The sequence below is a fragment of the Callospermophilus lateralis genome, chromosome 4 (assembly GCF_048772815.1).
Source record: "Callospermophilus lateralis isolate mCalLat2 chromosome 4, mCalLat2.hap1, whole genome shotgun sequence".
NCBI classification, from domain to species: Eukaryota; Metazoa; Chordata; class Mammalia; order Rodentia; family Sciuridae; genus Callospermophilus; species Callospermophilus lateralis.
The window spans coordinates 89,451,808-89,466,655 of NC_135308.1; the positions used below are offsets into that span (position 1 = coordinate 89,451,808).

Sequence of the window (14,848 nt, forward strand, 5' to 3'; positions counted from 1 at the left end):
AGAATTATATTTATTTGTTAACTATTAATTAGTAGGAAAAATGAAAGTTCTTATAGTTTTTAGAAATTTATATTTCTAATTGCTAGTTTAAAATAATCTTAGGCAGATCATTAAAATGAAACCATCTTTTTAAAATCAAATCTGGTTTAACAAAAACAAACTTGTCTATAATAAAAATAAGGATTAAAAAAACTATAGTGTGTAGACCTAATTATGGAAAGCAATGCATTGCAGGTACAAATCAATTTGGGTTTTTTTGTTTTTGTTTTTGTTTTTTACATCAAAAGCCAGACACTAATCAGTACTTGCTACACTCGTCAGGCTATAGTTACATCACTGTACACAAATAAATCATCCAGCATAAAACAAAATGAAAGCAAAAAACAAGATGAGTATTAAAAAAAATCCTCTTCTATATGGTTTCACTCATATATTTGTACATATAATACTAATTAAACCTTTTAAAATATTTAAACTATCAGTGTTTAATAAAAATTTATTTATGAGACATTATATTTATAAAGTACTTGAAATATATGGTACATGATTTATACATACTTGTGTAATCTAAGTTTATAAGCTCTGTAAAATGATAGTATAATTTAAGTCTTTAGACTTTTGAAGTGATATGCTAACCTTTTCTAAAAACTATATGCAGGGGATGAAGTTGTAGCTCAGTGGTAGAATGCATGTATGGCACGTGTAAAGCCCTGGGGTTCAATCCTCAGCAGTACATAAAAATAAATAAAAATAAAACAAAGGTATTATGCCCATCTACAACTTAAAAAAAAAAATTAAGACTATATGCATAAAATTCTTTAGCCAGACTGCAGTCTATGAGAAAAATCTACTAGTATTTTATGTATCTGTCAGACTGCATTTACTCAGACTCCCCATTCTTATTACATTTACTCTCTCATCTTTTTATATAATTTTTAAAGAATCTTGAAAATGACTTAGAGAAAAATTAAGGTATGAATAATAATGATGAGGGGAAAGTACTATAAAAATTTTGATAGTCATTTTTTTCTCATAATATAACCTCATATGAACATAAACAATTTATGTTGATACCACATCATGTATGTTCCTCATAGTATTCATATTCAGTAAGGAATTTTGATGACTTTATGGAATAATATCTTTTTGAAAATTACTGAAGCTCAGCACCATTTAATATTAAAAAAAAGATAACTAGGAAGGTAACACCAAATCAACATAAAATTTGAGACATACATAAAACTATTTTTTTACCTTGAGAAATAAAACCAAATATAATAAATGATGGAGGGAAAAAATTGAACATGGATGGACAATTCAGGCCCAGGCTTACTCAACACAATGAACCAAGATACATGTATCTACAGCATCATTTCTTCACAAAACATTTACTCATTTTCAATAATATAAAAAGATAATGGAAGGTTTATCTACAAGTGAAAAGACAGAAGTGCTAAAAAACATACTAAGCTTGGCTCTTGAAACTACTCTGTCAACACACCAGAAAATAAGAATTTTTTTCAATCCCCTACTTGTGTTAAGACATGAGATGTAAACTAGAATCCATTGTTATTAGAATTAAAAAAACAAAAAAAAACTTATCAGCTTAACTAACCAACTTAGTAAATTTATCTGTACAAGTAGCTGACTTTTAAGCTTTCTGGCTACATACAAGAAAGCAGACACATTGTTTATTGTTCACTCCTAAACACTCTTAACTTTCTCTTTCCTGCTTAATTCCTCTAAATTGCTAAGCTTAAATTTTCAACACTTTCTACCATGTCAAAGCACATAATTACTCCATTCATATTATGAGGCTCTATTACCACATTTTTCAGACCTTTTCAAAACCCATCTTACCCTTAATTCTTCCAAATTACTTTCAAATAACTTTTAAAGAACAAATTTAACTCATGTCATCCTGAAAAAACTCGAGGAAGCAAAGACAATAAATAAGCATGCATCACAAATCACAATTTAGAAACTACAAAACTATGAAGAGATACAGATACATTTTTAGGTGTTTACTAATAATTTTAAAATGTAATATTCAACAAAAGGTACATACGTTTTATAGTGAAGCACTCAGAGTAAAAAGTTTTACATGTATATTAGTATTAGATATTATGAAACTGATAATTACGATGATGATGATCATGATAAAGGTAGCATGATCTGACTCAGTGGTTTTCAAATCTTTGAAACCCTTTCTTCAAATAAAATATAGAAAACTAATGTGTAAAATTCACTGAATCAAAGCTGCTCTGGTTCAGGGGCAGGTCATCCAGAGATCTATCCTCTCAATCCTCACCCTTCTTTACAGACTGAGGCATCTCTGGAAAACCCTATGGTTTGGAGGAGCAGACTTTAAAACTTATTGGATTAACTGATTAGAAGTTTCTTGAAAACATTTAAAATAACAAGTATAGAAGATCAGTATGACTTTGGGCACTAATTCAGCTTTTGACTTTTCTTTATGTTTTTAACATGTTTATAGTAGAAGAACTATAAAACACAAACCCAAGTAATTGCAGAATTTTAAAGGCTGGAGAGAATCTTAACCCTCTCACACTTTACACAAGAGAAACTGAGGCTTAGAGAGGTTAAGTAATTAACCCAAATTCTTACACCTTGTCACAGATCGGCAAAGAGGGCCACATCTGTTGCTTTTTTACCTCATTCATGATCCTTCTCCATGCTCACTAAAATGATTTGCAAATGTTTTACCTTGTTCTTTAGTTCACAAAGTATCATCTTACACTAATGACTACATAAGCATTAGTTACAACTACCTTGGATAGCATTTTGAAAGCTATCAATACAAATAAGGCAAACTTACAATTTAATCTTCTGTAGGTATTAATAATATGGTAACATTGAGCTAATATGGCCTGACTCCCCAAATATCTGTTTCTAGAGATGAGCAATCAAATCTTTTTGTGTTGATTAGGCCTTGGAGGGTTTTTGCCACATTGTAGGGTAAGGATTAATGAAATGACACCTAAAAGTCATTTGGAATTAACCCTATGTAAAATACAAGTTCCTCTATAATGTATGTGTTTTAAAACAAACAAAACTTGCTATCTAATGACTCAAGGAAGAATCTTGACAATAATGTTTTGTTTGGGAAATTATTTTTAATTCAGAGATATGAACCTAGCATATTCATTAAATATGATTTTTCCTTTCTATTCTTTCAAGGAAATTGAGATATGCTAAAATTGTCATGGAGTTCTAAATTAGTATTTTAGGTGAGGACAAAAAGAAAATACGACCAAAGTTACTAGGTTAGAAAGCTCAGAATCTAATAATAATTTATATTTTCATCTTCAAAATGTAAGTCACAATCCATTTATCTACAGATAAACCTTGAATTGGTTTGTAAAGATTCTATTGATACATATGCAAAGTGAACATAAAACTATTTTACACATAATTTGATATCAGATAAAATAATTAACAAGTAGGAATCACAAAACAACTTCACTTGCATTACAGAATATAAAAATAGAATATATTTGACTTTAAATAAAGAATGCATCATTTCTCAGAATAAAGCATTTATAAAAAATGCAAACTACATTTATTAAGATTATATAGTGTAGAATTAGGTATGATAGTTTTGAAAAGTTTTAAAAATTACATTGAAATCAGAAAAACTCCCATTTTTCTCCAAAGATTATACAGATCAAAATAGATATACTGCTATTAAATTTACAGGTAATTGTTTTGCACTTAAAACAACTGCAGTATCTTAAAAATACATAATAATGTTCTTCAATTATAGCAAAAGTTTACATATGACAGGAAGTTCATCCCTGTCTCCCTTGTACTACCCTAAAACGTTTCCATTTATCCTCTGACGCATTCTGATGTCTGAAACTTTTGGTTATTTATGGACAAAAAACTTACCAAATATAATACAAATATCAAATACACTACATGTGAAAAGTTATACTATGAAATACAAATCTTTAAAAATAAAATGTTGTTATATTTGAGGTCTGAGAATGGAATTTCATATAAAAAATTACCTTAATAACTTATGGTGAAATTACTTGAGAAATTAAATGAGTATTACTTTCTCCTGTTAATGACCATGGAGAAACACATAATGAAGAAATGAAGGATAAATCTCAAGATTAAGAAAGATTGACTACAATAAGGAAAGTGAAAGCACTATAACTGGGATTCGAATTTGAATTTCTTACTTAACCAACCTTTAGATGGTGGGAAAGGATGTGAAGGAAGCGAATCTGAACAGAGTTCCAGTGGAAACTGCAGAAGTTCTTCATTATCTGTAGAAACTGGAGAGGAAAGAAAAACAACAGTTATTTAGCACTGATCTATTATGATTTTTTAAGAAATTAAGAACTTGCGATCGCAAATCTTCTCTGTGGGAGTGGGGGAGTGTGCATGCACACACATGCACGTGTGCGTGCATGTTATATTTCTCACCCCCACAAAATCTATACTGGCTATTTCATCCCTGGTTTCTTCCCTGGGTATCTTTCACCTGCATGATGTTGAAAGAGGTGCTGCTTTTCCTGATGGGAAGGTTGTCAAATTTTAAAAGATTAATTAATACCTATAAATCATTTAGCACACTGGCTTGTAAATACTAAGCATTCAATAATAATTATTGTTCTCTTGTATAGTGTAACTTACTAGTTTATATGATGCTTAAAACAGCCATTATTTAATTTATCCAATAAATATCTGAACACATAATCATTTAATACATCTATTTGAAATTAACTCAATGATCAAATCTTATCAATTTCATCTATGTGGGATTTAAATCTACTTTAATACATTCAGGTTAATCATGAATATTTTAGTTAGTCAATAAGTCATTTAAACTTTAGAAAGCATTATATTCTTCCCCAGATATTTCTTTTTTTATAATATCAATTTCTAATAATTCAGCTTCTTTGGAATATTTTAAGAATGGCACTTCTTAAATTTTACTGGATTAAGGACATGTCTGAGAATCTGTTTATAATTAAAAATTTCCTGAGAAAAACAGGGTCACAATTTTGCTTACTATATCAATTCTCAGGTGCCTTGAGGACCTCACCAGAGATCTTGGCATGGAACCCCTAAATTACTAGAATTCACATCCTATCATTCAAGTCTAAAAACAGCAGCATTCCCTATGTGAATACCAGTTAATCACTCAGTCATGTGTAAAAAAACGAATCAAGTCAGCCATGTTTATCCAGTTACCTCAGTAAAATGAGGTAAATATCTCTTCAATTAAAAAAGTCATTTAACCTACCTGCCCTTTATATTTATCACTGAATTGTAATGCAGACAATCATGAACTATACTTCCCATCCATTAAAGGTTTACCTCTTTGTAGTGACTTTTCAACATGTGGTTTTGTGGTCTGTAAAGCCTGATTTTTATCAAAAGTTATTGCAACTGCTGTGACTGTGACCTAAAATTGCAGAAACAATTATGATTAGCAAAATAATTGTTGCCAAAACTAAACTTCATAAAAATCGTTTTCCATATCATGAAAACAACCTATGTCAATTGGTTAATTTGCCTTTCCTGGTTAAGATCCAAAATGAGAATTATATATAAACTCAGATATTCTAACTACTATACTAAGCCCAATTTGTATAGCTAGATGTTCCAGAAAGAGCTCAGAAACTTCTCTAACAGATGGGGATTGGTGAAATCCCACAAAATAAGAACTCATGTATTATTCACATGCTGAAGCACATATATGAAGTCCACCTTCAGATAATTAGAGTTCAGAAAAACAAAACTGACATATTTTTTAAAAATATTTTGAGGTAAAACAGTATTGTTTACATTATTTAATTATGGCAAAATTATAATATTAAAATAAGGGGTAGGGAGGGGGAGCATGGGATCAATAGATGAACTCTAGATAGGGCAGAGGGATGGGAATGGAAGGGAGGGGACATGGGGTTAGAAATGATGGTGGAATGTAATGGACATAATTATCCAAAGTACATGTATGCAGACACAAATTGGTGTGAATATACTTTGTACACAACCAGAGATATGTGTACAAAAAATTGTACTCTTTATGTGTAATAAGAATTGTAATGCATTCCGTTTGTTGCCATATATAAATTAAAAAAAATAATTTAAAAAATATTAAAACAAATCTGATAAAAGCTAGAAATCTCCAATCTCTAGATTGAATGTTAATTACCTGAATTAATTCATCTTCAGGCAGAGATACTGTGAAATTTACATGGCAAAGGCAGCAGGGGATCATGGATCGTAGTTTAAAATACAGGCTCTACACAACAGAAAATATTAGTTATGTCACTTTGTTTTCATTTTTAAAAATTATAAAAGCTGATTTTGTCAATGTACACTACATTGTGGCAAATAAAAATATTTAAAAAGAGTAAAATAAAACTGTCTTACTTCTGCTTTGTGTAATATTAAGAATACTTTTTTTTCTTTTTTGATACTGGAACTTGAACCCAGGGGTGCTTTAAGCTGGCCACATTCCAAGGTCTTCTTACATTTTATTTTGAGACAGGTTCTCACTAAATTGCTGAGGGTCTTACTAAGTTGTGTAGGCTGGCCTCAAACTTGTAACCCTCCTGTCACAGCCTCTAGAATAGCTGGGATTATAGGCATGTGCTACTGTGCTGAGCAAAAATAAATTTTTAATGTTTAAATAAACAATAAAATTTAATAATAAAAAATAATGTGCTTTTCAAAATTTACAAATATATACCAGATTTTTTTTATGAGATTTAAGCCATTAATTAATTTAAACTGCTTTTAAGAAAAAGAAGACAACTTTAGCATCTCACCTGCTGACAGAGATATGATCTTTAGGTATATAAAAACAATGCAGCCTACAACTGTGTAACGTCAAGATTCTGAAGGCCTTTAAATAAAATTTTGTCAGAAGGTTCCTACCTTGAGTAAATTTTCACAGAGATCATTAAAGTTCTTATTGAGAGCTTGATTAGTCAGGTTAAGACTGCTTAATCTGATTACTCTTACTGATGTGAACATCTAAATGTGGAAAGACAGAACAGCATGTCATTTAATGATTTTTAACTACATACTATAACAATTGATAAAAGTGCCAAATAGCAAACAATAATAATTAATATGCTATGAAAAAGAATAGTCCTTTTAATGGCAAAGAAGGTCAAAAGCAATGTCAAAACCAAAATAGATATTTAGATGAACTTATTAAATAACTTACGTGCTATCTGCTTAAAATTAATAAAAGGTTTACCTGTATTTCTGATGTCCAATTATTTATACCAGGCATAATTTCTGTATTGCAACTGTAAAAGCCTGCCAAAATAAATTATAATTAAAACATAATATTACTGATTTTATGTTAAAGAATAACATTTTTTTAATTATATGAAATTCCAACTGTAAAACCTTTCATTCTTTTTTCTAAACTCTCTACCTACAACAAACCTTTTAACCATCCTAATAATTACACGGATTTTTTTCATATATAAACATAAAAGGATTTAAAATCAGTTGTACCTAAGTTCTAACACAAGTATTTTTAAGTTATGTGTTTTAAGCCTTGAAGAAGCAAAGTATATGACAGAATGTCACACTATGATAACACCTTTACAATAAAGTTAATACGCTTAACAATCATGAACTAAAACGCTGATACATAAAATTAGTTTTATCTCAAAGTCAATTTCTTCTGTTCACCTGAAGGAGGAGGAACATCAGTAAGGAGAGAATGCACATCTTCCATTGCATCAGTGTCATCAATCTGAAAACAGAAAGATTAAAACTGTTGGCATATTAGCAGTGAATGCATAATTATTCCAAAATTTTTAAATTAATGTTTTCTTTTTCTTTTATTTATTTGTTCTATAGAATGCAAGTTGGGGAGGGGAAGAATAGAAGATGTTCAGTGGAGTGACAAAGGGAAATAAAGGGAAGGGAAGGGAGTGGAAAAAGGAAAGACAGTAGAATGAATCTGACATAACTTTCCTATGTTCATATATGAATATATCACCAGTGAAACACCATGTACAACCACAACAATGGGATCCTAATTAGAATAAGTTTTTTTAACTCAGACTTTTCTCAAGCTTCTATAAGAATATGTTTCAAAAGACTTTCAAAAAAAAGTAATCAATCATTATCTCTCTGTAATTAAGAAGAATATTTTCATCAAATATAGAATTGCTTTTTAATGGAATTAAATAGGGATAAAATTTCAATGCATATCTAAAATAAGTATATCTAAATTAAATCAAAAGTGTTCTTCTTTCACAACCTTTGCATTGTGAATAATAGTGAAAATAACTACCTGGACACACTGACATTAACCTATATAATCCTGTCCCAAAGACCTTCCCCTCACATCAAACTTGGAATGCATCACTTTCAGTCCCACTGCCATACCTCAACCCACTGTTCCCTAAATGCTCCATTTGCAAGATCTCAGGCATTCTCCAACCATAATCTCTTTGTACTTCAGTCTCTTACTGAATCTTCCCCTTTTCTTTCAGTCCTCTGCCCACATCTGAAGCACTGTTCCCAACACAGACTCTCAATCTCCATTTCTACCCCAACATAATTCTACCACCAGCTTCCAGCTTCACTGAGATCAAAACATCTGACTTTTTCTCTCTCAGCTTGCACCCTCATTCAGTTTCCTTTCCTTTGGATTTCAGGGCACTTCAGATTTTTGGATTAGAAACATTCAATCTATATTTTCATATTATTTCAACCCATACACTAATTGTTTCAGGAGTAAATGCATTATTCCATCAGTCATTAAATTCTGTTATTTTCAGGTTTGTCCAATTTCTATAATAAAACTTTACTGATATTTATCATTTGTAATAACACAAAAGTATCACATCAATTTAGTATCTAATTGTAAAGTGTACAATCTCTGAAAGCTTTAAGAATTAAGCTAGAAGCAATATTACCTCCAAAACAAAAGCATCTTTTTTCCCATGTGAAAGATCTAATTCCATAACTTCATCAGAACTTTCTGACTGAGATCTTAAAAGTCGTGAGCGTTGTCTAGGTTCTGGGATGGGTGATCCTATAATCTCTTCAGATATCTCCTAAAGGAAATATAATTGCTTTGTATCACATGAGGCTATATTTTTCAGTCTGATTTTAAACTTTCACACTAATACACAACTTCCAAGCAGAGGAAAAAAAAATATGCTAAATATATTTAATTAACTCTATATTTAAGTATACCCTTCTTAGCTATTTATAGGGGATATAGTTATTTCTTTTTATCCATAATTATAGCCTTATAGATGAACCAACCTAGAAATATATAACTGTCACAGAGACAAGCAAAACTGACAGAGAAGACTTTAAAATAAGCTCAGAAATCCATCACTCCTGACTATGTACATTTTCTACTTAGCATTTTAAAGTCTTAATTATCCATAAATATTCAAAGAAATATTTCCCAAAATAGTTACTCACCTTTTATATCCTTTTTTGCTCAGAGGTAATTTTCAAAGGTGTTAAGTATCAGAAACATCAATATGTGAACAGATACATATATACACATGTACTTATGCATATATTTGCTGTGCAACTTATTAAGCTAAATAAACTCTAATAGCTATAATAATGATAATAAATAAGTATATAGTGAAATCTCACATGGATTAGTAAGATTTTCCCTATTACTCAGTCAATGATCTTACAAAAGATTCTAAATCACTATTGGCTACAAAGATTTAACAGAAAAATGAGGACATGTGAGCACAGGCCTATCATTGGTATACCAGAGCTATCTTACAAAATCAAGGAAATTATAAGTAAAAGTTTTTCAAAAATAGAATTTTAAATGTTCATTTCTAGTACACATCTTAAACAAAAGATGACCACTGCAGTTTCATAACATAATAATCTATGGAGTACTTTCACATCCATTTATTTTATTTGCATTTCAAATTAACCTGTTCTATATAAATTTGATAAGATGCACAATATAATGACCTCAAAATGAGAAAGAGCCAGACCTGGTGGCATATGCCCTGGCAATTTAGTGAAGCCCTGTCTCGAAATAAAAAGTAAAAAGGCTGGAGGTATTGCTTAGAGGTAGAGTACCCCTAGGTTCAATCCCCAGAACCACACACAATAAAAGAAATCACTGCAATTCAGGGTAAAGATATTTGCCTGTCTGAAGACTAGGTAAAGACCCTGTTTAAAATAGTTCTTTTTTTTTCTTAGTGCAATGTTCTTCTCACTAGATGCATTTCTTTTTATGATTTCATAGTAGTTGAGAATTATACCTCTGATCACTACATCATTAATCTAATAAATACAACTGTCTAGTACTTAATATATTTAAGATTCATATTGAGGTTTCATCACTAATACTAGTATTCTAAAAGTTTGTATCTTATTCTAATACCTTATCTTAAAGTTTGATTACGTGGTACTACATCTCAACATTATAAACATTTTTCAGTGTATTAAGAAAAAAAATCAAATGATCATCACATCTGGGGTTATCATCCTAAAAAGGGGCACACTGATCCATATTTTCAGGATGGGCATATATTGACTGTTGTACACAATTAAAAAGACAAAACTATAATGTATACGGTGGCCTGGTAATTAATTTTGTTTATTAAGTTTGTCATACAACTGAGATGTTACTCTAAAGGATTATAATGCAATTAGTATCTGAAATAAGGACATATTAGCAGATTCATAAATTGATGAACACTTTATGCAAATATAGTCCATCCTCAATACACAAAATCCATATATGCTGATTTTTTTAAATTATGATAGACTCACTCCCTTCTCAAAATATCAGCTGTGTGACATGTAATAACAATTCAATAAGTACTTACTGAATAAAGTAACTTAATTCACACTCAATTAATTACATCTCTGTCTTCAAGGAGCTTATATTGTCATCCTCAGTATCTTTAGGGAGTTAGTTCTAGGACTCCTCAAAGATTAATTAAAATCTGTGGATGTTCAAGCCCCTATATAAAATGGCACAGTATTTACATATAACCTACAATATCCTTCTGTGTTCATTCTTTCACATTCTCTCTCTCTCTCTCTCTCTCTCTCCCTCTCTCTGTCTCTCCTTTGCAGCACTGGTGATCGAACCTAGGGCCTTGTGCATGGTAGGCAGATGCTCTATCTCTGAGCAACAACCCCAGTACCTTCTATATACTTTAAATTATTTCTAAATTATTTATAATAACTAATATAATGTAAATGATATGCAAATAGTTGTTATATTGTGTTGTTTAGGGAATAAGAAGAAGATAAAAGATATATATTTTCAGTACAGCTATAATTTTTTTAAAAAATATTTTTAATTCAAGGTTGGCTGATTCCACAGATGTTTGAACCATGGATATAGAAGGCTGACTCTATTATATTAAAAGAAGATAGACAATAACATGTAATAGGCAATTTACTAGCAGACATTATAGTATAACAGGAACACAATGGAGGAAGAGTTATTATTTTGTGGCAGGTCAGAATGGATTTAAAAAAATGATAAGCACTGTTTAGTAAAAGAATTCAACTTATTAGAACTAATAAATACAAAACAAATGGGGCTCTAAGATTTAACTTACAAGGCTTTCTCCCCCACTGGCATAAACACTACAAATAGATGTTCAAATATCAAAATGCTATTACAAAAGAAAAATGTATAGCTAACAATCATTCATTATGATGGAGTAAGAGGACTCGAGTCTGGGTAGAGTGGTAGCTCAGCGGGAGAGAGTGCTTTTCTGGCAATGTGTGAGGCACTGGATTCAATTCTCAGCACCACATATAAATAAATAAAAAATAAAGGTCCATTGAAAACTAAAATATATATGTGTGAAAACTTTGTTTGAGTTTTTACAAAGATTATTTTTCAAGTATTAGTATATTAACACATCAACATTTTGATTCAACTTAGAGAAGCTCTAAGTTGGTGTTGGCCAACAGAAATATAAAGCAAGTCACACAGTAAAGGGAACAAATTTTTACCCCTCACACATCAGATAGAGCTCTAATCTCTGGGGTATATAAAGAGCTCAACAAGAATCAAACAAACAAATAATCCAATCAATAAATGGGCCAAAGACCTGAACAGATACTTCTCAAACATACGGAAAAAATGCTCATCATCTCTAACAATCAGAGAAATGCAAATCAAAACTACTCTAAGATACCATCTCACCCCAGTAAGAATGGCAGCCATTATGAAGACATACAACAACAAGTGTTGGCGAGGATGTGGGGAAAAAGATACATTCATACACTGCTGGTGGGACTGCAAATTAGTGCAGCCAATATGGAAAGCAGTCTGGAGATTCTTTGGAAAGCTGGGAATGGAACCACCATTTGACCCAGCTATTCCTCTTCTCAGACTATACCCAAAGGACCTAAAAATAGCATACTACAGGGACACTGCCACATCAATGTTTACAGCAGTATAATTCACAATAGGTAAACTGTGGAGCCAAACTAGATGTCCTTCAGTGAATGAATGGATAAAAAAATGTGGCATTTATATACAATGGAATATTACTCAGCACTAAAAAATAATAAGATCATGGCATTTGCAGAGAAATGGATGGCATTAGAGAAGATTATGCTAAGTGAAGTTAGCCAGTCCCCCCAAAAAAAACAAATGCCGAATATCTTCTCTAATATAAGGGTGGTGACTCAAAGTGGGGTAGGGAGGGAGAGCATGGGTGGAAAATTACCTCTAGATAGGGAATAGAGGTGGGAGGGAAAGGGAGGAAGAATGGGAATAGCAAAGATAGTGGAAGGAGTCGGTTATCATTATACAAAATTAATGTACGAAGATGTGAATTTGGTGTCAACACACCTTATATATAGAGATTTGATAAATTGTGGTATTAAGGTGTATTAAGAATTGTAATGCAAAAAAAATTATGAATGTAATGCACTCCTCTATTGTGATGTATAATAAAAAAAGATGAAATCAATTTAATAAAAGATTTTAACTTAATATATCCAAAATATTAAATTTTCAACATGTAATGAATACAAAAATATTCATGAGATGTTTTATGTTCATATTTAAATTAAGTCTACAAAATTCATTGGAACAGATCTCAGTCAGACTCATCACACAACAAGTGCCCCAGTGGCTACTACACTGAACAGCACAGCTCAAGGCATTAGCCTTAGAATTCCTCTCAACTTCACAATTTTGCTAATCTGACAAAAGCTATCCGTCTGAAGTTAGAATTCAGATGTACTATTGTAGAAGACCACAAAAAATATGTGGTCCATTTTTCTATCCAAAATATTCCCTTTGTGGAAGTATTTCATATCAGAGACTCATAAAAACAGTTGCATTCTAACTCCAAAACAGCTTTCTTTCAATTCACACTAATGAAAAGACACCTGTAGAGGAGGAAGCACTGTGATACTTACTGCAAACTTAGCAAGAAAACTGACTATGGAAATGACTGACAAGCAAATTGTAAAAAAGCAGCTGTAATGAAATATCTCCTTTTCCACTTTTACCATAAACACTTTTTTTTTATTAAAATAAAGACCATTTAGAATCTTAAGCAAAAAAATATATTTATTAAGAAGCTACTACAAGGAACTTAGAAATTCTAAGTATCAGAAATACAGCCCTGATGGAGCTTCATTCCACTGGTTTTCACAGGCAACAGACAAAATTAAAAACTTGCCTGCATGTGAGTGTGTGTCAAAAACTCACATACCCACACAGAAAAGAGTTACAGAAAACAACAAAACATAGAAGGATGAGAGAAAGCACCAAAAATGGTTTGCAGAATTGCATTTTAAATACAGTGATCAGTGTAGGACTTCTCAAAAAGGAAACATTTGTGTAAAGATGTTAAGGGAAGTGAAAGAAAAAGTAAAAAAGAGAGCAAATCTAAATCAAGCACAGTAGCACACACCTATAGTCCCAGCTGCACAGGAATTTGAGGTAGGAAGATCACTTGAGCTCAGGAGTTGAAAACCAGCCAGGGCAATGTAGTGAGACCTCAAACTCCCCTCCACCAAAAAAAAATCCAAAATAAGAAGACCTACTCATAAGCAGTGTATTTACAATGTAGAATTGTTTTACTTACTGGAGGATTGATTTCATATAATTCCTTGTTCTTAGCAATTGTATCATTTATCTTCTTTTGCATATGAGAGATATGCTGTTCATATGAACCATCATTAGGAGTCTTCCCAGCAATCTGAATACCACCAGGCATTGGTAAAGCCGCTAAATATACACCTGTGGCAGACTTGAAAAAAAGAGAAATAATCAGATAAAATATGTAAAGAATTATGGTCTTTAAGTTTTCATATTTAGGGCTGGAGTTGTGGCTCAGTGGTACAGCACTCGCCTAGCACGAGTGAGGCACTGGGTTCAATCCTTAGCACCACATAAAAAAATAAAATAAAGATATTGTGTCCATCTACCACTAAAATATATATATATATATATATATATATATATATATATATATTTGAAAAAGGTTTCATATTTAGGAATGTGATCTGTGTTCTGTAAGAAAACACAATAAAGCATCAGTATACACACAGGCCATCTCTAGAAGGGCATGCTAAAGCCTAACTCGTAACAGGAGGTGCTTTCCTCTGAGAAGGATCCTGGGTAGATGAGACACATACAGTGTGAAAGAGGAAATTTACTTTTCAGTGCATACACCACAGTATTTTTTTAAGTTTTTACTCTGTAAGTATAAAAAATAAGCTGCATTAAAAAGGACAATAGTAATAAATAACTAAAAAGTTGCTACAAATTTTTTTTGATGAATGAGTACAATATCAACTTTTAAAAAAAAAATTTTTGTAGTTGCAGATGGACAGAATGCCT

At 31.3% G+C, this 14,848-nt stretch overlaps 1 protein-coding gene across 11 annotated transcripts in view; it reads right to left on the reverse strand.

The window, feature by feature from the left end:
* C2cd5 (C2 calcium dependent domain containing 5) overlaps positions 1–14,848 on the reverse strand; it is a 95,437-nt gene that overhangs the window by 15,489 nt on the left and 65,100 nt on the right. For all 11 annotated transcript variants that reach the window (XM_076854189.1, XM_076854197.1, XM_076854198.1 and 8 more), the window contains 8 exons: positions 14,091–14,255; positions 8,937–9,077; positions 7,699–7,762; positions 7,253–7,314; positions 6,925–7,023; positions 6,197–6,286; positions 5,356–5,443; positions 4,221–4,307 (listed from right to left, as the gene is read on the reverse strand). In XM_076854189.1, coding sequence (XP_076710304.1) covers positions 4,221–4,307; positions 5,356–5,443; positions 6,197–6,286; positions 6,925–7,023; positions 7,253–7,314; positions 7,699–7,762; positions 8,937–9,077; positions 14,091–14,255 — 796 coding nt within the window. The remainder of the gene's footprint in view (positions 1–4,220; positions 4,308–5,355; positions 5,444–6,196; positions 6,287–6,924; positions 7,024–7,252; positions 7,315–7,698; positions 7,763–8,936; positions 9,078–14,090; positions 14,256–14,848) is intronic.